General features: G+C 43.1%; 2 protein-coding genes across 2 annotated transcripts; one reads left to right on the top strand and one right to left on the bottom strand.

Annotated features, from left to right (window-relative positions):
• Nucleotides 1–1,604: 1,604 nt before the first annotated feature.
• Nucleotides 1,605–10,153, bottom strand: matcap2 (microtubule associated tyrosine carboxypeptidase 2). The gene is made up of 7 exons (XM_070847026.1): nt 10,129–10,153; nt 8,235–8,911; nt 5,213–5,356; nt 4,298–4,430; nt 3,733–4,038; nt 3,496–3,593; nt 1,605–1,763 (listed from the first exon to the last, which is right to left on the bottom strand). The coding sequence occupies exons 1-7, from the start codon at nt 10,151–10,153 to the stop codon at nt 1,605–1,607; spliced, it is 1,542 nt and encodes a 513-aa protein (XP_070703127.1).
• Nucleotides 10,154–11,761: 1,608 nt separating this feature from the next.
• Nucleotides 11,762–25,773, top strand: anln (anillin, actin binding protein). The gene is made up of 24 exons (XM_070847049.1): nt 11,762–11,903; nt 14,378–14,528; nt 14,642–15,079; nt 15,759–16,075; nt 16,473–16,944; nt 17,434–17,639; nt 17,733–17,840; nt 17,943–18,048; nt 18,474–18,775; nt 18,902–19,041; nt 19,136–19,277; nt 19,531–19,666; nt 20,040–20,222; nt 20,501–20,627; nt 20,910–20,958; nt 21,162–21,215; nt 21,552–21,584; nt 21,700–21,718; nt 22,101–22,213; nt 22,619–22,672; nt 22,974–23,060; nt 23,172–23,279; nt 24,048–24,220; nt 24,339–25,773. Exons 1-24 carry the CDS (start codon nt 11,886–11,888, stop codon nt 24,451–24,453), a joined length of 3,651 nt encoding a protein of 1,216 aa, XP_070703150.1. The 5' UTR covers nt 11,762–11,885; the 3' UTR covers nt 24,454–25,773.
• The last annotated feature ends 1,098 nt before the right edge of the window (nt 25,774–26,871 follow it).

The following is a 26,871-nucleotide window of genomic DNA, read 5'->3' as shown; positions in this document are numbered from 1 at the left end:
ATGCCATGTTATTAAACTGTACCATTTAAGGGGTCTTTGAGGAAGCAGGGTAGTACACATGCTCCCGACAGTAGTCATTCTTGGTAGTAATGACACTAAAATTCATCAGGTATCACAGTAAAACCACAAGGCATTTGGTTTGCTTTGTAAAACACAAATATATCAGCGTGTAGAAATGACACCAACACAGTAACTGCCCACAGCAGTGCGGCTGGAAAGGTAGATCAAAGGTTACAAAGTGCAAATAGTCAAACAGGGCTTCAAGTCAGTGCACTTGGACCACTAGGGCATCATAGAGCACGATAAGGAACACACCTTCAGAATGTCATACACAGTATCACGAGTGGCTTTCACATTTCAGGGACTGTTTCCTCTCAGCAGAACACCGCTGACAGGCTCAGCTTTAATTAGCAGGCCTGTTTGTGACAACGCCTGTTTGAGCCATCCTGCTTTCATCTTTCCCCTTCGGCAACAGCACTCCTCCTCCCGTAATGCCTAACGTCTGTACTACCATAGTCATCTGAAGGTCTAGAGGTATCTAGAGGAAACAAAGTGCAAGAAAGTGTCCATCTTTCACTAAAGAGAAAAAGGAAATAAAATACAAGATAAAGTACACAAGGTAAGTACACTTAGATCGTAGGTGCATGAGAGAAAGACAGAGACTTTTTATATTAGAGCTGGATGAATAATGCTTTGATGGCTTATGTTAAAACTAATGGTCTATATTCATGCACTGTTCAAGACTCCACAGAAAAAAGCATTCAGGTATTCTCCTCAGGTTGACATTAACTCCCTTAAGATTAGAGCCTGATGGATACATCTTTGCGCCCAATGTCATTGTCTCTGATATATTGGTATCAAGACTACTGCTACTTTAAAGCCTAGCACATGATCTGCTTGACATTTTAGCCTAATCTTATGTTATGTTGAAGAACTAAAGTCGTGGTGCCACTATGGCCTCATTAAGTGACAAACTAACGTTACTGTAAAGTCAACAAACAGCTTCACCTGTATCCAGATGTTCCATCTATTATATTAATTCCAAAATGTTTCCTCATATTACTTCTCTTTTGGTGCAATGATCGTAATGATTATCCTGTCAGCGTTTCGTTGCTAGTTTTCTCTATTTAACGTTAGCAAACAAAGTCCCTCCAAACCAAAGACTGGGCATCACACCACAAACTGAACTGAGTACCACAAACTGTCAAGCAAAAAATAGTTGGCACTAAGTGCTTGGTAAATGTTACAGAAAAGTAAAGTAAGGTATTGAAAAAGTATCATTTTTTAATTGATACAGCAATCCAAGTATTGTATTGGCACTGCCTTGGAACATCCAGCCCTGAACACAACACACTGAAACTATTCTGTGGGTGATTCCCTCTGTATCAGTGGAGAAATGACTGGGAAATAACAGAGCAATTAAAAGCAAATACAGATCAGTGTATCTGTCTAACACAACTCAACATGCAAAACAACACGCTTCACAAGTCACACACTCTGCTACTATGCATTACGATGGTGTTGGTGTTGAGGCATGCGGGCCATAGCTGGCAGTGGTGTTTATTCAGGTGTGATCAGGTTTGTGCAGGAGAGGGGGGGTGGGCTCATATGATGGTCTTGAGTTCCTCGTCAGTCAGCTCGTTGACGGCCATGATCTTTGTCAGCTGCTCAGCATACTTCGCCTGGTCCTGCATGAAGTGTGGGATGCGGACGTTCTCCATCTGAGCCAGTGGTTTCAGGCGGTCCACATCTTCAAATGACACCTGAGCCCACAGAATCATAGAGGAGACAAACTTAGCAACCTGCTGCCCTCAAATAAACTGATTTAAACCAGCCTGAGAGTATACAGCCATGCTAGCAGCTCTGTTAGCTCACTTTGAGCGCAATGCTAATGGCAGCATGCTAACATGCCCTCAATTACAAATGCTGACATACTGACGTTAAACATGGACTGATTACAACTGTTCCCATTTTAGTTTACTGTGTTATCATGATAACATTACCATCGGTACAAAGTACGACCGAGGCTGATGGGAATGTCGTTAGCTTGCAGGTATTCCGCTGGACAAAGCGCTAGAGGAAAAGTCAGCAGGGCATGCAGTCATTGAGATATTTTAGTCTGAGCTGGAGTGGTGGACGGGCTGGCTGACTGGCATTGCCCTAGAGCCACAATAATACCTTTAAATACAAAATGAAGGGACATTTGTATGAAGTGAAAAGGTGAGTGATAACGTGGATTTTCACACTCAAGTACGTTTTTGATTAATTTCATCACTTGATGACAGATGTTTTCTGTATTCCGTCCTCTAACCACTGCTCAACATCTCCAGCTGGAATGAGCACCTGGTTTAATAACCAGCGCCTCTGAGGCAGAACGCGGTCTGTTCCCTCCTTAGAGAGGTTATTACATAAGCCTCATTCAGCCCTGCTTTCCATTCATTTTACTCTGTGTCTGAACTGTAACCATCTTCTGTGTAGTTAGTTACATTTCATGTGACTGAATGTCACAAATCATAATGTTCTCCTGTAACTTTCTACTATAGTGGAGTCAGAGAGGACATATCATTGGAGACACAACACCACTGACAGGAAAGCCATGCCATTAGAGGGCCTTTTAATGGAAGCTAACTGAGTGGGTTAGATAAAGAATGGATTCTCCTTCCTGCAGGACACTGTCAGTATCTAAAAGCAGTGCATCCAGGAAAGATGGAAGGAGTGCCGGGAAGTGGAGGCTGTCAAGGAAACAAGTTCACTACTAGTATTTACTGCTTTGAAGGCTGTTGCAGAAAAGGCAATGGAGCGTGAGAATGACAGGCACATTGGTGGAGTAAGGAAGAAACTAAGTTGAAGGTGCAGTTCTTGACTTGACCAATCGATCTATGCTTCAACCCCCTTCTACAGTTTGGTCATAAGCTTTGGGTAATGACCGGAGGAATGAGGTTGCACAAGCAAGCAGCTTTAATGAGTTTTCTTTGCAGGGTGTCTGGGCTGCTTATCTATAAAGATACTGCTGCTACTTCACATTGAACAGTCGAGGGAGTCGGAGCATTTGTTTAGGATGCCTCCTGGACACCTCCCTCGCTACCCTGCTCAGCCTGCTGCCATTAAGACGAGGATAAGTTGTGGAAAATAGATGGAAGTACAAATTCAGCATTTGTTTTGGTCTCTGCGAAGCAAGAACTCAAAAATATTAAGTAGGTGAAACTTTGTCTCATTTGGGGAGGAAGCAACGGCTCAGCCCCCAAGGCTGTGTGGACACTATCACACATGTCTGCAAGGGCCAAGAGTCCTGAGAGTGGACATGTGGATTCAGCCGGTGACTGTAGTTAAAGAGGAGGAAGTAGTGGCAGAGATGATCAGACCTGGTGTAGGTCTGGTCAAGCTGCTTATTTCAGGTTGTGAAAGACAGCACCGGAACATCTAATGAAAACGCTCTCACCTGTGGAGAAGCCAGGAAGCCAGTGCCTCTGCTGCTGAGTGAATGTGTTGCCTCACCTTTCCTAGAGCCATCAGCAGTGGGAAGTTGATCTTGTCTCTGTATCTCAGAATCTTCAGGATTCCATCCAGGTAGACCTGGTCTTTACTGAAGCATCCTGCCAAAGAAATATGATAAGTATGACCTTTAAACGGCTGATATAAATATTCTGAATGTTATTTTGAATCCATCACATGTGAATACAATCAGGTTAAGACAACCAGTGTTGGAATGTCTGACTTTTGTGACATAGAGACCTGGCTGTGCGGTATCAGTCTGGCCCCTCTTGGCTCGGACGCAGTAGTCCCAGCGGGTGTTGGGGTCCTGGACGAAGCGTCCCAGGTTGTGGAAGAGCTGAGAGAAGGACATGCGGCTGGCCTGGTAGACGGTGTAGTAGAGCAGGGCGGCACGCCACAGTGTGGGGTCTTTCCTGAACAGGACACTGTGGATGCTGGCCAAGCCCTCCTCTGTGGGGTTCAGAGGCTTCAGGTTGTGCCTCTTCCTGCCCACACTGCTGCTCCATGGCTGGTGGCAGTTGTTGATGCCACGGAAATAATGTGTGCCTGGTGGGCAGAGACAACGATTATCTATCTAGCTGAGTTCACATTCAAGCCAACTTCATTAGTGGCAACATCAATTAGATCCATGCAATAGTCTACTGATGCAGTGTATAAATATCAAAAACACTCTCTTAGTAGACATGGGATGACAGAAGTCCTTTTTCATTCTTCATTACAGTTGAATCTACATGATTTATTTAGCTGGCTACCTCCGAGCAGTAAGAATACAACATAATCCCTGTATGAGAGCTGCTGTTCCCACCGATTTCATGCCTCAGCATGCCTTCCAGCCAGTGCTCTCTGGCGGTGGCGGTGTTGATGGTCAGTGTGGGTCTGCTGTTCACCACCGTCATGGAGGCTCTGGACAGGAGGTCATCTGTCACCTGGACAACAATCTGTCAACACAGACACAAGTCATTGTTATTTATTTGATGTTTATGATGAATGTGCATTTTCCATGAACCTGTGTGATCTACTTCCACCTAATTACCAACATTATAGATTTATTGATATTAGTGACATTAGACACACAGCACTAAAGGACAAGCAGAATGATTGAATAGCTGTTGCATTATCTTCCATTAGATCTGTTCATTTCTTGGAGTCCTCAGCATTTGTAGCTGGACACAACAAAATTGTCTGATAAATGCATGTATGAGTTTTTGGCTGGATTTCTCTTTTAATGCAATCCTCTCCCTTGTATCTTTACACTTGCAAGTCACAACCCATTAGGACTTTGCCAAGTGTATACAAGGTGAGTGTATATGTGGTATAATGTGTTCATTGGAGGATTGTTAACTTGGTGATGTAACATGTATTTGTTGATGGTTACATAAAAGTTACACAGCTTTGCACAAGCACACTGCAGAGTGACTTCAGTGAAGTGGTGGCTTTTTGCAAGGCCGTGCTTTTCCCTGGAGCTCATTCACTTTGATGCCCTGCTGTCAGCTGCTGTGTAATGATGTACAAATCCAGCATGGCACAGGCTGCAGAGTGCTTCCACAGAAAAATACCAGCCTTCAATTTACAGCCTCTTAATGACTTTTTTTTACTGTACATTAAATGCTCTACTGTGGAAAACGTCAGAACTGTGCTGTGTCTGTCTGGTGTGTGAATAAATGCAACAGCAATGAATCTCCTTGATGATTAAATAAGCCTGAGTCGTGTGTCCTCTTACCTCCCCAAAGCAGCCTTCCTTCTCCATGTATTTCTTGACATTGTGGCAGATGCGACTCTTGGTGAGGAGGTTGCCCCCAGTGACCTGTTCAAACTTCTCATAGCTGCCATATCGTTGCAGGGCGAGCTCCATGATGTGCACTGCCTGCGTGACAAAACTGCATGTGACTAATGACTATTGACTAACGTCTCCGAGGCCCTGTTGTTTTTGGTTCTTTGGACAAACACTGCTTGGCAACCTTTCACTTTGGTGCTCTAAAGTGGTATCAAGAAATAACTGTGACTACATTGCCACCAGTTAGCAAAACAACTTATCTAGGAAAGAAAATTAAGAACATTAAAATCCTTCACTGCCAGATAACTACCGGCAGTGATGTGGTGGTGCGCATAGGTGAGTGTGAACGTGAGTGATTGTCTGTGACTGGCAACCAGTCCAGGGTGCAACCCGGCTCTCGCCCAGTGTCAGCTGGGATTGGCTCCAGCCCTCCTGCAACCCTTAAGGATAAGTGGTATAGAAAATGGATGAACTATGGGATGCAGAGAAGCTGGTGTTCACTGGCAAATCCTCTTCATCCTATGGGAATCCCCAAGGTTCTATACTTGGTCCTGGTCCAATCCTTTTCTCTATTTATATACTCCTGTTAAGTCTCACTAACAAAAGAACATAATATCTCTTTTCACAGCCACAGTTGTTAATAGTTAACAGTTAATAGCTACAGCCTGAGTGATGCTGGACTTATGTTGCCCATACTGATATCAATATCTGAAAAAAAAATCCCATCCCAATATCTCAGCCAGTAGTAATGTTGCAACCAAAACACACACTGATCAGAACATTTGCAGCTACAGTGCTCTCTGGGGGACAAGCTATGTAATGGCGACACTGTTTCTAAAAGGCTGCACACCAGGCACCTCTGTTTTGCAATTTCTTGTTACCTATTGGCCAACATATACCAATATATCTGCAATAAGCTAATATCAGCCATCAGTGTAGCTCTTCTGATAATTACAATAAAAGTTTTCAGTGATGAAGAAAATCACAAGGATGGTGATTCTGACTTTCTCTGAATTACTTTTTGCCTTTCAAGAGCCGGGCGTATAGAAAAGAATTCTTGCCTCCCACCACTTTGTGCTTCTCTATTGTACAGTCTTGCCTTACATTGAATAAATTAATGTGGAATATTAATGTATGCTCCATTTTCACAAATTATAACTCTAGTGAGAACTAGTGTCCTCCATTTTCCCTGACAAATGCCATAAAAATCACATGTAAGAAAAATGTGATTCAACTGACAGTCTACATAAGAAGTTCAACACAGAGAAAGAAAAGAAGACGAACTAGGGCAGACTCCAGGAAAAATAACACAAGCATCCTCTGCAGGATCGTTTTACTGCATTTCCTGCTGAGCTCATTCACTCTTTCCTTGTCTTGTACTCGTGTTACTAAAATAGCCTGCAACAGAACACCACAGGGCTGTTTTCCTGTTCAGTAGAAACACATCTGATCTTACACCCTTATCAGTTCATTTCTGGGTCAATTCATGGGAGCAGGAATTTGAATTTCTACAGAACAAACCTTGGTTTTTAAAACACTATGTGTGATTCTTCGACAGCTTCAGTGCTGCTCATCGACATGTACTCATACATATAATGATGTTTTAATACAACCACTTTAAAGTAAGCTTCCTGTGCTTGCTAAAAACATCTTGGGCATTTCATCTCTGAAGTGATTCATCCCAGCCACTTTCACTTGACAGCGAACTCGCCCTGCAGCAGCTCTGATCGGCCCTGGTGCTAAACAGCTTTGGCAGCAGGTTTCTGTGATCACAGTGTCCAACTTGACTGCTGCCATGTGGAGGTTGGTGATCTCAAACTGGCCAGCTCGGCAACAAACTTCTGCTCTAGGGACACCGTTGTAGATGTGATGAATGGCCTGTCACTGCCTCTAGGCCACAAACTGGTGGACTTTTGCTTTTATTGACTAAGTGTACTTTCTTTTTTTGTCTGCATGCAAGCAACCAAGATTCAGACGTCCTCAATCCCATTTTTTACTTGATACCTGAATACCTTCATAGCAGTACAGGGATAAACCTGTGTTTGAGATTGGTCAGAATGGATTCCAAAGTGACCTTAACCTGACCTTCTTACCTCAGTATAACAATTTAAGCAAGTGTGACACAGAAGAATAAAAGGTGAATGGCTTTTCCTAAACAAGTTCCATGGTGCTATTACTGTTTGTTATTGGTGAAGACTTCTAACCCTCTAAATACTGCTTTTTATAATCACAAGCAGGGCCGCAGCCAGGATGTTAAAAAATCCTGAGGTCCTAAGTCCAAATCCCCCAGCACCCACTGTCCCATCAACCTTCGGAGAGTCTGACCCGACACTAAGAGGAAAGTTTCTATAATCATATAAGGCTAATATAAAAGTTTCTAAAAACTGGATTTTTCATATTGTATCTATTCAGTTAGCTGTATTCATGCGTCATGTAATATATAACATGAAGGTCTAAATGCTGTTTCCACACTAATTAGAATGTAAAATTTGAAAGTTGCATTCATAAAATGTTACAACGCAGTGAACATGATGTGTTGGATGAATGCAAATCTAGCTAGTTGCTAACTTTGTCTGTGTGCTGTTTGCACAGTGGGTTTATCAGCTTCTGGACACCAAGCTCATGAGAGCGCTGACAGACAAAACATTAAACTTTCAAAAACAATGAGCTTTAAAAAAAATTCTAGTGTACAATGACATTGAGTTTTTTTGGTGTGATAACATGTACAATTTGTTTTCTAATGTTTGTCTTGTCCTCACTATCCTCTACTGCCAGGTATTCCAATAATTAGTCACTGCCAATTATCAGAAAACAATAATTATTTGTTTTATCTGAGGTTCTTTGCTTGTTTATAGGCCCAAATGACCACATAGCTGCTTGTACGGAAGACTGTCAAGAAACACAGTATTAGGAATTACAATATAGGTTACTTGTTGGCCAAATGAACCAAACCAAAACGCACCCTTACCTGTGTCAGGAAGCGATCGGAGGCATTGTTATGCCGTGCCAGGACAAGCGGAGTGACTGGGTTGCTGTACTCAAATTGTGGATTGTAGTTGAAGTCAGACTTTAAAAACTTGGCCTTCTCTCTCTCGACATTAGATGGCTTGATGGCTGTAAGGATGCAGAGCTTCTTGGCATTTTCCACTTCACGTGTGATTGCTGCTTTGTGCAACGAGGGAAGTTTAGTGCGAGGGGAATTGGGGATGCACGTCTTCCTGAGCTGTGGAACTGTACGAGGGTTTAGGCCCATGGTGCTACCCACGACTGCGATGTTCCGTGCTGGTTTGGGGAGATTAGAGTTGCCTGAGGAGACACGAATTGTCTGTGCAGGTTTACCGCCACCTTCTGGAGCAGGCATCTTTTTCGGAGACAAGCCGTGCAAACGGTGTCTTTTCCCAAATGTGGCACCACATTTCACTGATGTTTTTGGCCTCTTGTAAGGGGACTGCTTTGGGCTCTTCTTCTCCTCCTCCTCCTCGGCCTGCAGCAGGACATTGTAGCTGCTAGAGCCCATGCTAAAGAGGTCTTTGAGGACACCTGAGGAAATCTTCTCCAGGTATACTTGGCTTGGGCTCAGTGCTTTGTCAGAAGAGTTTAAGATGTACTTTTTAGACATTTCTACCTCTGGCCAGCGGAGTCTTTCTGAAAGAAGTAAGATGAGAGGCCAGTAAGGGAGGACAGTGAATCTGTTCGCTGCTTACTTTAGAATCACCTTCACGTGCCGACTTTTTATAGATAGCTTGACAGATTAATCCTCTTATTGAGACAGGATAGAATTAGATCTATTCTGATGCCAAACAAGGAATAAGGTAATAAATACATGGACAAGACACCTAGTAATTAATGTGATGAACAATGTCTTTACATCTCTGTAAGCAATCACCTGTCTGCCACTTTTCAGTGCTTTTTTTTTTACATCATCATGATAGTGAGGTCTGACTGATAAATCCAGTTTGACTTTTCTTGGACCGTTGTTATATCAGCAGTTCACGCTTGTGCACCATTCAGTTTCAGTATCCTGTTATCACAGAGGAAATTATTCTCATCATGTCTCCAAGGACTGGCAGTACAGCTCAGTGATTTCCAGTAAGGTGCAGCTGAACAGCATCACAGTAAGAGCAGGCTCTGTTAGGACAGGAGCACCGAGGCAGACACAAACTAATGAACTCAGCAGTACAGTAATGATTGGAAGAGGGAAATGTACAAATTGGAGCTTGGCTTGCTTGTTACGTGCTCAGCCACCAAATCAAATACTATTACCTAACACATCAGCTGGGCATCTCACCAGCCAGTTTCACCTAATGTGTTGGGCTATTATCCCAGCATTCCTAACTGGTGCATCCATAGTGAACATTCATTTAAGCTATTTTCAGCGTTTACAAAATCAAAATAGCAAAACGAACCAACGCTCAAGCATCTCCATCTCATCCACCACCATTCATGAAAATACCAAAGCACTAATATTAATCTAAAGCATATAAATAACGATAATTAGCATGATTCAGCACTAAGTATCAGACTGCCACAGTCCAAATGTGTCGGACACAGTAAGGCAAGCACTATAGAATACAGTGTAGGCTATATATAATACAGTATAAACACTATTTAATGAATAAATGTGTTTGTTAATGTTTCTGTAGTAGTAATAAGTTTATTAAAAGCTACCTGGCGCTCACATTTCAACTTAGTTACTTGCTTTAACTAAGCTAGCTCCCACTTAGAACAGTTTGAAGTTAGCATTTTAAGGTATTATATTCAGGTCCTAATATTCCTGCTGTTATCATTATCTAGCTTTAAATGGAGTCTCTCCTAGCTAGTCACAGAAAAACAAGAGGAACACGAGAGAAATGCAACATTACCTGTTACTTTTATTGACTCCAGCATCCTCTGTTAAGGTCTTTGTAAACCTAAAATACCTGCGCTCTTCGAAGAATACAAACGTTAATTAGCACTCTAGCTTCATTAGCCGGCCAATGTCGTCCAATTAAAAAGGAGACAGCGAGATACCTTTAGTGACTACGTCTTAGGACGCGTAGAAATCATTGTCAGAGCATCTGAATAGCAATGAACTGAGCTGACAAGAACCGTGCCGCCTACACTGAGCCCGGCCAAAATGACTAGAAAGAGCCGAGCTGGCTGTGTGGCTCAGGCTGCATTCGCTGACCTGTTTCCATGGTTTCGTTGGTAAGTACGTACGCAATACACATGGAGGCTCATGGGAAATGAAGTCCCTCTGAGACTAGATTAGGGCGCTCATGAGGCAAGATCATGTTTTGGTCTCATTAATAGTCTGGGGTTTGAGCAGAATTTGAAATTCAGCGCCAATCTTTAATTAGTGGTTTGAATTCAGCGCTCATATTATTCAAACTCAGACATTTGTTGCCATTAGGCGCCACGATTGTAGTTTTCTGCGAACTGGTTAAACCGGCGAACTTGAATATGATATTGTATCTTTGATTTAAATCCCATTAAAATAACATTAAAGATGTCATCTTTCACAAAGGTTCAGTCCAGTGTCAAAGATAAACTAAAGACCCGGCCGGTAGTTTCGTCCTGTTGGCATGTGTAAGATAAGATCCAGATTTTATTTATCAGAAGGCACACCTGTACACTACCTATAATTGAAATATATGAGAAAATTAAAGATAGCATAACACACACACACATTATTCTATAGGCTTACTATACTAGGCACATGTGTACACTACTCTTAATTCAAATAAATGAAAATGTATGATGAAAATAAGGTAGCATAAAACATATAAATACAATTCTATAGGCTTATACTTACTGTACTCTACTATAGCAGTCTGAGAGGATAAGCTGTCACAGGTTTATGAGTGTTAGAATAGGTCTTTTATTTGAGTTTTAGAGATGGATGATGCTGATTCCTCCAGGTAATCTTTGGAGTCCAAAAATAGGATATGACCTGTTAAAGTTAAAAATAAATACAAACTTTGCAACAACACTGTGACTGTTGTGTTATTTATAGAATGATAGAGGAAAAACTACTCAAAAGATTTTAGTGGCCAACATACTGTACGTTCAGTTTAGCTATAAAACGTGATGTTTAATGAAATATGATGTAAAAAGCAATCAAACGTATTTTCTAAATTTATATTGCTGTAATCAGGGAGCGGATTATATCAACTGAATCTACGTTATAGGTCAACGGCACGTTTAACCGCTTGTTTCAGCGTTTGAATGCACAGATGACTGATTCATTTAAAACGGGAAGTGCATGCTGGAGTGAGTCATGTGTACTGCTGTCTCAGGTCTGGGCGGCGCCCATGTGCCTGGTTGTAAACAGGCAACTGTTTTCTCCGGCTGTGATTGGCTGAACGGGAGCAGAGCACGGCTCGCTCATTCTTATTGGCTGTCAAGGACTTCGCGCAACTGTTGGAGTCTGCGCAGTAGGCGCAGCGCTGAAATTCAAATTTGAACAGTAGCGTTAGTTGTTTTGTGCAACGAGAAGAGGAGCCGAGAGGAGAGAAGAGTAGCTGAGAGCCGCTCAGCTTTCCTCACTACGCCCTATTTGTGTACACACAGCTGTGTACCAGACTTTGAAAATACTCAGTTGTCGAGGAAGTGCTCACTGAAGGATAAACTGTCAAATATGGATCCATTTACTGAGGTGAGTCAGCGAGCTAACTTGTTAGCTAACGTCACATAATATTAGCTAACGTGAGGTTGGGTCTAAATAGTGGCGTTAACGTTACCTACTAATGCTAACCTACCTAAAGTAACACTTCCTGTTTGTATAATGCCATTAGACATGCTAGATATACCAGGAGACCAACTTGTTTAGTTCCGTCAGTACTTTAACGTATGCTAACGCTGCCATACAGAGATACCTGGTCATACTTGAAACATGTCACGTGTTGTTTCTTTGTCCTGCCAGTCGTCACTAACCACAGATCTGAGATAAAAATAACAACTAGCTGCCACCATAATCCTCTAACAGCTATATGTGCATATTTCGCCATCCGTATAACTCAGTGCTCTTCAAATGAAACAGCTTTGTGTCCATTTAAGGTAAGGGTTCGTGTCAGCTCTGGAAACTGTCCAACACTTTGCCCTCTTTGCTTGATCTCCCCCCCTCCCTCTTTGCCTGATGCACTCGTGCTGTTGTTGAAAGCTCAAATTATAAATGACTCCTATCTAATGTTTTTGTAACTCCAGTATCCGGGCCAGCAGGGTTTGAAAATTCAAATCCAGGAACTACAAGCAGGAGTGGTTCACTGCTTAGGAATGTTGCTAAATGTGACTTCAGGTTTTCCACACTGCCTGGAGAAACTGAGCTTGCAGTGGAGTGCAGCTGCAGGAATGTGTTGGGGCTTGCACAGTTAACACAGAGCACAGTAAATCAGATTGTGTGGCAGGCCAAGGGAAGGGAATGTCATAAAAAGAGGAAGAAAAGAGGGCAAGCAAACAGAGACCTTTTTATCTCTGGTTCAGAGAGACTGTTGCTTGTCAAATTAGCACATAGAGCTAGACAATGTGCCCTTTTCCACATTAGTAAGTGCAGTAATCCTGCATATTTCGACCTATTTGACCAATTCCAAGTGTCACCGCAACTAGAGCGCAATTATAAAGAGGCCAGAGTCTTGGACTTGGGCTGAATTTATAAGGGAAGTCACAAGCTACCCTGTAGTGCCAAAGCGTACATACGGTTAGACATCCAACTTGGTGGGGGTATTTTTAGTTTAGTAGTGAATAAGTTTGGTAGACAGACAGTTGCTCACAAACATCGGCTCTGTTGAAGATCCATTTCAGAGGCACCATATGGCCTCAGTTTGCCTTGAAGGTGGAGTGAAAAGTCACCTGTCCCAGTGGAATGGTTTAAATATGATGACGGGTCTCTCTCCTGGGAGGCATTCATATTGTTGCACTCAGTTGTTCACATAAAAATATAAGAGAGATAGCTGTATCAAGAGCAAGAAAAGGGGTAGAGAGAAGTTTAAACCCTGGCTCCTCATCTCTGCACAGCTGGCAAATCATGGTGTTAAGCGGGTGTCAAATCGGTGACTTCAGAAACTTACGGAAACTCGCCTGTTCAACCATCCAACAAGCATAGTGGCCACTGGACTTTGTAGATGTGGTGATTGGGGCGTCAATACACCTGACTGTTTGTGTAACTCATCTAACAACTAAAATTGTTGTTTTAATGTTTCAATTTGTGTGCAGATGAACCTAACAACATGCAGGGTGTGTATTAGGGGGCTTTAGAGGTGTTGGTAGGTTTGGTTTTAAACTTTAAACGGAGCCAGGTTAGCTGTTTGCCCTAGCTTTCAGTGTTTATGCTAAGCTCGGCTAATGGTGTCCTATCTCCACTTCCTAAGTTAGGGGGATATATAGATTTACTTGGATGCAACACATCATTGTGTCCATAGCCCACTGCTACTCTATATCATATAGTACATTAAATGATTTTAGTGTGACTAGAATTAAAAGCATGACACTTTTTGTCTAGTGTTGCAGTGATTGCATTGGCAAGGGAAATCCAGTGCTGGACGATGTCTGCCATCAACCCTTTACAGCAGCTGTAACACAGGCACGAGACTGGTATTGTTCGGAAAGACAAATAAACATATTTCCCAAAATGTTGAATTATTCCTCTAAGGATATATAGGGCATCAACTATAGCCTAGAGAACATTTCATATTTACTCGTGGCTGGTTTTACCTGTCAAATCCTTTAGTTAATCCTGCTGATGTAACAAAAGGGCAGATTCCCTGCATTACTAAAATACTATTGACATTTGACTTGCTGTGGGAGCACTTAGCTGTGAGGGGACACTACAAAATATTTAACACACTCGTGGTTGTAAAAATCCCATGGCTTGGATAAAAACATGCCTGATATACACATAGGATGGACATAATAAAAGTAACAATATAATGCAATTATATATATCAAAACAAAAGCTCTGCTATAAACTCATAGCTTAGCATGTTAAAACTGTCAATTCTTTGTAATGTTTGAGGGTTTAGTTAGTGGTGGTGTATTGTATGATACAATAAACCATTGTACAGAGGATGATTTTATTCTGTCCATCCTCTATGCATGAAGCAGCCACTGAAGTAACTTTTTTTTTTGTCAAACCAGAAACTGCTGGAGCGGACCCGTGCTCGCAGAGAAAACCTGCAGAAGAAAATGGCAGAGAGACCAAATGCAGCAAACAGACAGATGGTTAAAAGGCCCAGAGAGCCACTGGCTGACACCAATAGTGTTACCAGTGAGCCAGTCATTGATAAAGGTATGGAGACATTTGTTGAACTGCTGTCTGCTGAGACTTGTCCATTCAGTTTTCCCAGGGATCTGAGTTGCAGCCCTGCTCTCTGTTTATACTGCCCCATCTCTTCCTCCCAGTTCCACAGGTGTCCTCCAAGCCCTCTCCCTCCAAGCGCAGGTGCTCAGAGGAAAATGTCCAGTCTACAGCTGATGAGGAGAACCAGGAGCCAGTGATGATGCGACCTGTGCCCCCCATGCTCCCAGATCCCCCTACAGACAAGAAGCCACCTGTGGGCCCCGCCAGTGTCCGATCTTTCTCCTCCTCCCTGGAGAGGACTGCTACCCGACCTGCTGTCGAGTCTCAGCCAGGACAGCTTAAAACTGCACAGCCAGACAGGATTGCTATCACCCCTGCTCCTGATCCTCCAAGCAGCAGAGAAGCAGAGATGGTGCCTGCCAGTTCAGCCCTGCGGAGGAGCGACGAGGACTTGGTGGAAGATCCCGCTCCATCTGCTGTCGGCATGAAGTCTCGTCTGCAGAGGCTAGCAGAGCAGAGAAAGTGCTGGGATGGCAGTGGTAAGAATATTCTGTGTGCTGTTGGAGGTGATTTCATTTATTTTAGCTGTTCAAATAAATTAATTGAATGGCATTCAGTATTTAAAGACACAATCCATGATCAAGGTGCAAACAAGAGAAGCTTCATGCCAAAACACAGGGCTAAAATCTGTTAAATGGACTTTATAGTAAACGGCAACCAAATCAGTCTTATGAGTAGTGTACATCTTTCTTATTGCTGCAATAAGTTTCTAGTTACTGTGAAAGTTGTGAGTAATTTCCTTTTTTTAAAGCATACACTTGTGCAACTCTAAATAGACGGGTGTTTGTCTAGTGCACTGGTCTACAAGCCTTGAGTCACTTAATGTATTGATGATTTTATTGATCAAAACAAATTCAGACTGAATTCCCCTGCCAGTCGTCAGTCTGGCAATGCCTGTTACAGTAGTAGGAGTCAGATGTCAATTTAAAAACCACAATTTGACAACAGGAAAATGCTCGACCTGTTTATTCAGGTTCATACCTGCTTATGTTTAGTCTTGTATGTTCTGTTTATGACATAAGAGGTTGTTCACTTGGTTTTTTTAGGACTGCAAAGTTTGTGAATGCTAATTGTAAAGGGTCTGATGCCCACTGCTCAGATGTTTGCCAGTCATCTATCTGGTCCCTGTCCAAATTTAACACAATAATACCTTTTCAGGGACATCTGATGCAGTTCCAGACTGCATTCCCCTGTCCTTGTTGAGCAGACAGGCTGAGGTCCCACCAGCTGCAGTGCCCTCCACCGTGTCCTCCGGAACTCCACTGGGGAGGAAAGGCAGACTGGCCAACCTCGCTGCTACTATTGGATCCTGGGAAGATGACCTAAGCCATGCTAACATTCCCAAGGAGAATGCAGAACAGAAGCCTGGTCCCAATTTGGCAGCCAGAAATGCTACTGTGGCTGCCAGCACTAAACCAAGTGCTGCAAGCCACATGGTGGCTGCTAGCAGCAAGTCTACATCCAGCTCTGATCAGGTAGGTTTACCTAGAGTCGACTTCTTCGACAGCAGAATCCGTTTTTTTCCCCTGATAATACATGAACTGTCAGCATAATTGGCTGGTTTTTTTTTCATTTAATGTGTGGAAGATTTTCTGGCTGTTAAAAGGATCCTGAAAAGGACTCACAGTACTCGCAGCCGCTTTATTAATTTCAATGCATCTACTTTACCACAATGCAATGCAGGGTCATCTGTCAAGACACTGCAATAGTCACCGTGATAACTGATAACCAATGCAGCCACTTGCAATTTATTATATTTTGGGGGGGGGGGTTCCGAATGCCCAGTTAGACCCCTACACCCTCAGGATGTCCCAGCGTGTGTTTTTGAGTATGCCTTTATAAATAAAGAGACTACTGGATGTTTTTTTGCAGGCGCTGTATTCTCCAGTAAAGTCGAGCAGAGTGGTTTTGCCAAGCCCCCAGAAGGCTGACATTCCTGCAGCCATGCCAGCACTTGAGTCTGTAACTTCTCAGAAGAACTCTCGCCAGGGGGTGACCGTCCCCTCCACTACCCAGAAGAGCTCTGTCCAGGGGACAGCCCTCCCATCCAGTCCCCAGAAGAGCTCCATTCAGAGGACAGCCCTCCCATCCAGTCCCCAGAAGAGCTCCATTCAGGGGACAGCCCTCCCATCCAGTCCCCAGAAGAGCTCCATTCAGGGGACAGCCCTCCCATCCAGTCCCCAGAGGGCTGGCCCTGCCTCTTCAACCTCAAGTCACCTGAAGAATCAGGCCCTCTCTAGGGGTCTCAACCCCACCTCAAGCCCCCAGAAACCAGAACTCCGTGCCAAGCCCACTGTTGATGGTTCCTCTTTTCCCCTGGAAAAGGCCACTGCTGGGGCACCTGGTGAGTCATGTTGCTGTTCATTTTGGAATAATTTGATAGAGCGACGATCATGTTCTTCCACGCCAGTTATCTGATGTGGAATTGAACAAAAGAAATGTGTGCCATCAGAGCTACAGTTCAGTTTATGGTATTGCCTGTCAACATGATACATGATTAAATAAAGGCCACAGTGTTTTACTCTTGCAGCAATGTCTTATCAAGGCTTTTCTGCTCATCAACCACTGTATTTAACCATGTGCCAGGAGCACCCTCCTGAGTGCTCCCTGTGCTGTGTTTCATATCATCTGGCCTGTTTATAGAGAGAACTGCAAACTTTGCTGTTTTGTGGCCAAATATGATGATAGTTTCCCTCAATTTCTATTTACCAAATCTTTATTTTTAATCATATGTACTAACCAGTAATGTTATGGCTAGGTTTGTTTAGTGTTGTCTAATGTTGCCATTAGTTTCCTCCACATGTATTAATAAATATGATAAATGATTACATAGGGGTAAAATCTTTCCTGGAGCGCTTTGGAGAGAGGTGCCAGGAGCGTACCAACCAGAAGTCCCCAGCAGGGGCCACTGCCCAGTCCAAGACTCCCACTGGAACTGCTTCATCAGGCACACCAAACACCAGACTGGTACAGGAGAGGCTCAGAGCTGCCCAGGCTGCAAACACAAGTACTGCTGATCTCACCCAAAGACAGAAGCTGGTAGGTTAATGTTGACATAGAGATACTGTAGCCTGTCCACTTATTGTCATTTTGTTTGAGATCACAATGAGCCAAAAATGCCCCTCATTTCAGGAGCGGGAGTCTGAGCTGGCTCAGATTCGCAATCGCTTTCAGAAGGGGAACAATATGTGGCAGAACAAAGATGGACCAGCTGAAACCAATAAAAACACAGACAGCAAGGTTGGTCTAATTAGCATCTAACAAACAATTGTCACGGAATAGTACAATTTTAATAGCATAGGCATGATTATATTTGATAAATGATGTGACTTTTAATTACAGCTTCACAAGCCTGTGGAGGCTGAAGTTGCCTCATGTGAGCCACAGGATAAACCCACGGTGCCGTCTGCTGAGCAAACGGCTACACCCACAAAGTGCCCTCCCCCAGGTATTCAGTAATATTTCTGTTTGATGACTGAATGTGATTGTGTCTGGAAATTTGACTGATCAGTTAATAGCATGGCAGTTCTTTCATCCATTAAGCTCTGTCACACAAATCTCCCCTCACTTGAAAAGAAGTGCCGGCTCTAAGCCTTGAGTTACCATCAATGTGTGTTCCTCACTGATAAGTTTGATTTGCTTGCATAACTTTTGCTAATCAGTGGCTGTAGCTAACTGTTGTGTTTTACATACAATTAGAGTGTACTCATTTCATGATATAATGGCATACTGGCAGGTAATTATTTGGTCAAGTTTTAAGATAAACATCATAAACTTTAATGACAGTGCAGCAACAGAAACAGGTGTTCACACAAACTGAATGTCTCCGTGGGAAAATGGGATGTTTTCTAACAGATGATGTTAAAATGGCAGGTCATGGGCTAGTGGTCTCACCTCCAGCCTCAACATCCAGTCCTCTGAAGACGGTTGCCCCTATCGTAGAGAAAACCCAAGAACAAGCGGTGGTCGGTGAGGTTGAGATGAATGTGGACCAGTCCATCAACTCTGCAGTCATCAACGAGTTGTTTGATGGAATCCTGGAGCAGAGTGAAGATCAGAATGACGAGGAGGAAGATGAGGAGGAAGATGCTTTGAATATCTCCTCCATGTCCCTCCTCACTCCCCTAGCAGAGACTGTGGCTGCTGTGGTGAAGAGTCCAGAGAGAAGAATGATGGTAGGCTCCAACATGATGTCTGTTTCACCCACCTACACGTACTTCGTGTTAAGTTACTGACTGTTCTCGTTGAGGCAAACATGAAAAGAAGTAGCCAAAACTCATTGTCTTCATGTCTTTGTGCAGACTTCAACTCCAGCCAGCTCATTCATCGTAAAGAGCAACACTCCAGACAAACCTAGTAAGTTCCAGAGAACGAATATGATCCGGACTGCCTCCTCAGACAGCATTGAGGCCTCAGAGGAGGACCACAAACTGCCTTATAGGTAAGTGCTCCCATGTAGAACTTGGATGTAATAAAGTGGCAGTAAATGGGTATCTTACAGCGTGTCTATATCTCTTTGGTTCTGTGTGTGTTAGCATTGATGCATATAGGTCCACCAGGGTGAAGGAGACCGAGAGGCCCCATGTGAAACAGATGATTGTGAGGAAAGAGGATGTTTCTCACAGAGCAGAGGAACCCAGAGGATCCAGTCTCTTCAGTATCAAACAGAGAATGAAGGTTTGGGATCAATGCTTTGAACTTTGATTCATGCCAGACTAAAGTATGAGTGTAAAGTTTTCATGTGAACTCTATTATGCACTTAGGACTTGATTTATGCACATGTGGTGGTGGGGGGGGGGGGAAGAAACGGGGCACATTTGTTGAAAACCTACATGATTCTAGTGGCAGACTGTCCGAAACACATTTCAAACAGCTTAGTTTATGACACAGAGGTCAAGCTTTACTATTGCTCTGTTGTACGTTTCCTTAGATTCTGACAAATGAGCTGAACCTGCAGCAGACGGTCATTCATCAGGCCAGCCAGGCACTCAACTGCTGCACAGATGAAGAGCATGGCAAAGGATCCCAGGTGGAGGCTGAGGCAGAGAGGCTGCTGCTAGTGGCAAGTGAGTAGATCCAGACGATGCTCGACTTATGCAGGGCACGTGTGCATATGGCTTCAGAGGTTATTTACTTCATGTTGAGGTTTTTTGCTTAATTAAATTGTCACCAATTAGCTGCATTTTGAATGTGAAGACGAAGGTTTGAGACTGCGCAATAGTACAAAATGATGAATGTTATTACATACAAGGAGCTTCCAGGCTTTGTGTAAATGAGGCTTAAAGACGTGCCTTGTATAAATAATAGTCATCGTACAACAGCACCACTATGGCCTGTCCATATACTGGAGATGTTACTGTCCCCACATGTAGGATCTGATGACTCCGTGGTATTGTCTTAGTGTGGTGATGATGTGTTTGTTTTCTTTAACTGTCTTAGCCGAGAGGAGGGAGGCATTGAAGACAGAGCTGGACCATCTGAAAGCAGACCCAACGGGGCAGAAAAAGGCCCATGCGGCCCCAGAACCTGCTGGCATGTCTGCCTCCAAGGGCTCCATCACCATGCAGGAGTTACGCCTGCCTCTCAAGGCAGACTTTGTTTGCTCCACCGCCAACAAGCCAGGTAGATTCAAAATGCATGAAACCACATTTAGGGCAATTATTTACGCGCACGCTGTTGTTCAAAATTTTCTCCAGAGGTCATTTGTCATTAATACTGCAATATTCTTGTGGTGTCTTAAATGGAATGCTCTTGACATTAGTGCAATAGGAGTCACAACAATGAAAACCACTCGGTTCTCTTCAGATTGTTGTTAGTCCCATGATCAAAAATCCATGAAAGTTGATCTGGATTTACACTACATGAGTACTTATTTTTCTTTTCTCTATTGATTATTTCAGAGTCGACCAAACATTCCTTCTTCGTCATGATTCGTGCTGGAGCAGAGAATACGGTGGCCACCCCGTTAGCCAGCACACATCGCGGCCTCAGTGGGGACACCCTCGCCTTCCCTACCAAGTTCTCCATGTAAATCCCACACTCCTCCTCCTGCTCATATAAAAGAATACGCACTATTTGATAATGACAGATGATTGAGTTGGATTTGCATGTTGTTGTTTTCCTTCAACATGATGATTATTGTAGATTTAACCCAAAAAGTTTGTATCGGTCTATGTTGAACAGGCTTCGAGCTAACTGTTGATTTTGGTACGTTGTGATGAGATTCCACACTAGTGTACGTGAATATGATTGTGTGGATCATAATGTTGAGTATTGACAATAAATACCCCTCTCCCTCTTCACTTTCAGACCCGATGTGTCCAGTAACTTTGAGATTGATATTGAGGTCTATGGCCTGGTGAGTATTTACATCATGGCTTACAGATGTCAAAAGAGTGATAGTCTGTGTGCATAGAATGGTTCTTATAGGGTACCAATAACGTCTGGAAGACAAAAATCCATCGCTTCTTTGTCGGTAGTATTGATAGTATATCAGTATTGTGAGGCTACGTAGAGGTACTGACTGCCACAATCATGTGCCTTATCTCATGCCATCCCCAGGTGCAGAAGCGTGAGGTCTGCAGTGACAAGAAGAAAAAACCCAACAAGTCAAAAGTAAATCCTTAGTTTTTTATCAAAACACACTGTCAGGCAATGATGGAACATGCTGTAATACTTCACGTGTGTGTGTCTAGATAATATGGAGACAGGTTCATGAGGCCCATGATCTGTGTATGTCGGTATGAACAGTTTATGTATCAGATCTCTCACATGTTGGTGGGTGTGCAGACTAAAGACTGTCATTACTGAGAGCCTGCTTTTCCTCACAGCTTTGGGTGGTCATTTCACTGAGTGGAGAAGAATGTCGACTGGCCCCCAACATGCTTATATACACGTTGATTGTACTGTAACTCCCATGTTTCCTTATTTGCTGTACTGCTATCTTTCTAGGCTATCACTCCAAAGAGATTTCTTGCCATCACTGTAAGTATTTCACATTTATTTTCTGCTGTCCAACAAACACTTTTTTTCCTCAAGAACTTAGTGTAACTTTTCATCTGCATGACATTTGTTTCTCATCTTTTTTTTCGTCTTGCAGAAAAGTGCCCAGACACCAGGTATGTCCAACTCTAAAATGAATCTAAAGAAACAATTTGTACACAAAGACCCCCAGGTTCAAACCTGGAACCCTCTTGCTGTTTGGTGCTAACCACCGCACCACCATGCTTCCCCTCTTCTCCAAGCAAACACTGTAAAAGTAAAGCTCTTTATCACCAAGAGTGGGTGCTACGCTTCAGACTTTCCTCTTATGAATAAGTAGGCTCCAAGCTAAAGCTGAAGTCAGAAAAAAAATTCTCAGACATGAAATTATACAACAGTTTTCACTTGCTGAATACTCCCTAGGCATGTAAACTAATCTTTGATGTGTAAAATAAATGAAGTGCTGCTTTGAAGCTTCATATGAGCTCTTAATGATTGGTTCCTTCCTCCTGTGTGTAGTTGTGGCCAGTCCAGGGGGCCCCAACGCTGTTCGCACCAGTCATTTCGTCCTGGTTGGATCGCACAAGCTCACCCTGTCTTCTATTGGGAAGAACAAATTTCCTTTGCAGAAGGTATAAAAGCCGCTATGACACCCTTTCACATTCTCCTTGTGCCCCCCCCCCCACTCACACTATTCTGCATTTCATGTATGGCTTGGCCTTTGTCTGAAGACAGTATCCATGCTGTATGTATGACGCCAACAAGCAGCCCCCTTGAAAACCAGATGAGACATCTCGAGGGGCTTTTCCTGATGCATATACATTTTCGAGACTTGCATCGTGTCTATATTTATGTGTAAGGGTATGCGATACGATATCAGATCATGAATGATTAAAATGTTTCCATCATCTGCCTTTACACACAGATTGTTAGTTTCATGCTACAGTGCACATTCGCCTCACAGTAACCCTGTATGTTCTCATGGGACACTGCTATGCCCCTCCTCTCATTCACCTGCATTGCTATCTTTCTTTTAGATCAAATATGAAGGATGTGAAAGAGAACTGCTCAGTGGCATGTTTCATACCAAGGTTACTACTTGCCCATTGTACTTTCTTGTGTGTTTGTATGGGAAGGAGGGTGAACGCACTGTGAACAAGGACTGTTCTTAACTACACTGCTATGCTAAAATGATCAGCTTCATGCCAACACAAAGCTCTTCTCATCTCTGTCCGTAATTGTCAGGTGTTTTTTCTTTTGTTGTTAACCATCTTTAACTTCAACTTAAACTCTCACTGTGAGCTTTATTTGTTTGACCCGCACCTATAACATTTTTGAATCGTGAACATGATGTCCAAGCTTTTAACGGAGTGTCTGTACTTTGGATTGAAGGTGCCTTTCTTGTGCCCTCTGGAGGGCCACATCTACCTCAAGATGCAGTGTGAAGTTGGCTCACAGGTGGAGGAGAAGGGCTTCCTGGTGAGTGCAAGCACATCAGATCATCACCACTGATGAGCTCAGGCTGAGGCAGGCATTGGTCTGCTGACACTTTTCCCCACAAAAACAAATGTTCTACTTTAATCCCCCCAGACGATGTTTGAAGATGTTAGTGGATTTGGAGCGTGGCACAGGAGGTGGTGTGTATTATCCGGATACTGCATCTCCTACTGGACTTACCCAGACGATGAGAAGCGCAAGGTAACTGAGCTCCTCTACAGCAAAACTGCTGGTTGTAAAGTTTCTGTATTTTACTCTTTAGTTCTCACTGGCTACTGCTGGATGATGCAGAGACTCTGATCGTGCCTTTTGCTCTGCAAATGGGTCCAAACAGTAGTTAGGAGCCCTTGAGACATCACCTTTTCATAGCCATGTAGTGAGAATGTGAGGTTTGAATCCGAGGTTCTGCCTCCTTGAATCACTGTTTGTATTTTGGTTTTTCTTAAAGTTGTGATCAAGACCTAAAATGACCAGGACATGTTCCAGTGTGAACAGCAACTTGTCATTGCTCTCAGGTGGACAGCCAACATATTGAAGACACTGTTTAACGTATAAATGACGTATAACATCCGTCTGTGGCATTTCTTGTTACTTGATAGCCAACACACACAGACGGCAGTGTGTCTGTGATAAGATGGTAATGGCCGTGCTGATGTAACAGTCCACATTAATGCACAAATCATTGAAGCAAACTTCTGCCCTTATTGTTCCAAATGTCAACCAGAGTAGTCTGTCCCCACCTGCGATGCCTCATTTAGCTTAGCTTCATCTATTTATTTACTTTACTTGCAGAACACCTCTGTAATATTGGAGTAACTGCTGCACTGCGTTTAGCAAGCCTGCACCAGTGTACTGTGTCTGTTAGTGATCAAAGGTATTTGTCAGTGGTGTGTGACAACTGAAAAGCAGTTGAAGTACACTGACTGCACAGAGCCTCTGACACAAGCCCTGTTTTTCCTCTTCTGCCAGAATCCCATTGGTCGCATCAACCTGGCTAACTGCACCAGCAAGAAGGTGGAACCAGCCAACAGAGAGTTCTGTGCCAGACCCCACACATTCGAGCTAATCACAGTCAGACCACAGAGAGAGGACGACAGAGAGACCCTAGTCAGTCAGTGCCAGAACACCATGTGTGTCACCAAGTAAGTCCCCACCACTTCTATGTATACATATGAACAGACACGCACATCTTAACGTGAAAACACTTACCTGTGTGAATAAGAGTGAGCCCCCATTGCTGAGCACCATCTCTGTGTGCAGAAACTGGCTGAGTGCGGACACCAAGGACGAGAGGAATCTGTGGATGAGGAAACTGAACCAGATTCTGGTGGATCTGCGCATGTGGCAACCAGACTCCTGTCACGGGCCCCTGTAATCACAGCACTCTGTCACAGGAAGCCCTTCTCTCTCTTGGACTGTCCGTATCAGTGACGCCTGCGATTACTATGTGCAATACAGTAGAATAATAATGTTTCACTGGAGAAGAGTAATCCTACACATATCTTACAGAGCAGGGGGAAGTAAATAAAGCCATACATATGAAACATTTCAGTATTTTGTCAGGGGTCGGCACTATATCTATTTCCAGACTGCTTTGATACTCTAGTGTTTCGGGGTATCGTTGAGTTGCCACACTATTATATTATTGCCAAGGTTTAGTGTGCGCGACACACAAACAATGCATGGCTTTAAATTATTTGGTTTCAAAGCTGAAATCAATATATTAACGTTCATTTCAATTGAATATTCATTTGAAGCAGCTCAGTTTTCTCCTGCATGACGGCACAGAACAGTTTATATTTTAAACATTAGCTTTTATAACTTTATGCTGGACTTTAACTTTTTTTTTATGTTTTTTTTTTTTTTCTTCGTCATGCACACATTTTTGATACCAGTTATACACCAGCTTTTATTCTATTTGCAATGTTTGTTCAGTGTTTATGTAACTGTTTTAGTGTGGAAGTTGAAGTTTTGGATATCTGAGGGGTAACATTTGTTACATATTCTATGCTTTTACTGATATTGCTTTTTGAGAGTTTAAAAAAATCCAACAGTTACAGTTTGGCCAATATTATTTGTTCTGTGTAAATGCAGAACAAACATCTTTGATAAGGACCTAATTTTTATAATATTCCAGAGTTATGACCAACTGATCTACAAGTCAGAGCATTGTACAGTGTGAATAAAGTTGTCGGTGCTCTCTGGACAAACTGTAATGGCAGCACTGTTTGTAAATGACACACTAATGGCCACCAAAAGTTTTTTTTTGTCTACATTCTGACTGCAACCACAAAGCTTTGAAAATAAGATGTCAGGCTCATTTATCTTCATATAATATTGTCAAAGTTCTTTATTTTTTTTGTAAAGGAAATGGGCTCTTATGTGTAGCAGTAATATGCTACAGGTGCAGCTTCGTAAGTCACAACCCTTGTTGGAGAGCACAACGCTGCAGCTGCTGGGAAACGTGATGTAAGATGTGTCCATTGTATCGGAAGGTATCGCTTTTTCCTCATGCCGATTGTGTAAGTGTGTAATACAAACTTACAAAACTATGTATTGTTTCTCCCTAACTTCTACAGCAGTTTCATCATGAAGCATATGAGAGAGCACGAAATATGTTTGATTTCAACAGATACCTTAACAGACTTCACTTCATCCGTTTGTAGGTATCTGTGGATCCTCAATAAATGCCTGCTTTGACCAAAATGAATCCGGCTGCTGATGCTTTGAGTCCCTTTTAATTGAATTGTAACATTAAATGGAATGCTTTTAAAAGTGGTGAGATATTTTAATGTCACTGGGACTTTGGTGTAGTAGTAAATGAAAGCAACGCCATGTTCAGCTGCTGATTGTGAACTGGACCTGCCTTATATTTTATTGCTGGAGGCTGATCTGCTGGTGTTGTGAGTCTGTTTCCCTGAACCCAACCAGTCTTCCAGGAAACGCTATTTAAAGGAGAACAGGTGTGTCTTTGAATCACTCAGCTGGTAGTACAGGTGCAGGGCCAAATCCACATGTTCGACCACCGTCCATCGTGCGACTTTTGTGGTTATCAGCGGTCTAATTTTAAAGCTGGATGGGTGAATGCACGACTGCTGCCAAAACAACTTTATAAGGTGATAATTTCTAAGGGCAGTAGGGCGGACTAGCGTTGGAAACAGAGGCCTGAGGTGATACCGGAGAAGAAGAGGGGGCTCGTGAAGCGTAATTGCGCTTCTCCGTTACAGTTTTTGCTCGACTTGACTCGACTCTGTTTCGGCCGTTTTCCATTACAATTGCGTACCACCTCAAAGTGGGTGGGGTCGTCATAGCAAGCCGGCCCGAAACCCCAGTGGCGTCATTTGTATGCGACACAGACACAAACACAACTAAGGACACGGAGTGTATGGTTTGGGTGTATCCGTTTACCTCGTTCACAGAAATAATAAAAACGCCCGGTCTCTGTTTCCGGGGTTTTAAAAACGGCGGGTTCGATTCTTGTGAACGAGTCGCTCTCATGACTCATCCAGTGACGTCACTCCCTGGCCAATCGGTGGCCTGCAGTCTGTTAACGTCACATTTCACTGACAACAGATCAGCCAAGGAAGTTAGACACAGCGTGGTGGAGTCACTCCTGGTTTCAGTCTTTTTCAGCTGTCAATTGTAGTACTCCAAAACAAAACAAAAAAAAGCTCAGGATCCAGTTTTCCAATACACCACCACTACAAAATCACAACTATAAAAGTGTTGCTAGCACATATCAAACGTCTCACCAAGTCAAATATTACTCTGACATACTGTGAATGTCTGAACC

The sequence above is a fragment of the Pempheris klunzingeri genome, chromosome 16, assembly GCF_042242105.1.
Source record: "Pempheris klunzingeri isolate RE-2024b chromosome 16, fPemKlu1.hap1, whole genome shotgun sequence".
NCBI lineage: Eukaryota > Metazoa > Chordata > Actinopteri > Acropomatiformes > Pempheridae > Pempheris > Pempheris klunzingeri.
This window is presented reverse-complemented; position numbering and strand designations above follow the sequence as displayed.

Bases quoted from the DNA above. Each gene is read 5' to 3' on its own strand.
- matcap2 (XM_070847026.1), bottom strand. From the start codon at position 10,153: ATGCTGGAGTCAATAAAAGTAACAG. The intron at 4,039-4,297 runs GTGGGAACAGCA...TCTGCCCACCAG, and splicing joins CATGCTGAGGCATGAAATCG to GCACACATTATTTCCGTGGC. The intron at 1,764-3,495 runs GTGAGGCAACAC...CTGTGGGCTCAG, and splicing joins TGCTGATGGCTCTAGGAAAG to GTGTCATTTGAAGATGTGGA.
- anln (XM_070847049.1), top strand. The intron at 19,042-19,135 runs GTAAGTGCTCCC...TGTGTGTGTTAG, and splicing joins GACCACAAACTGCCTTATAG to CATTGATGCATATAGGTCCA. The intron at 20,628-20,909 runs GTAAATCCCACA...CTTCACTTTCAG, and splicing joins TTCCCTACCAAGTTCTCCAT to ACCCGATGTGTCCAGTAACT.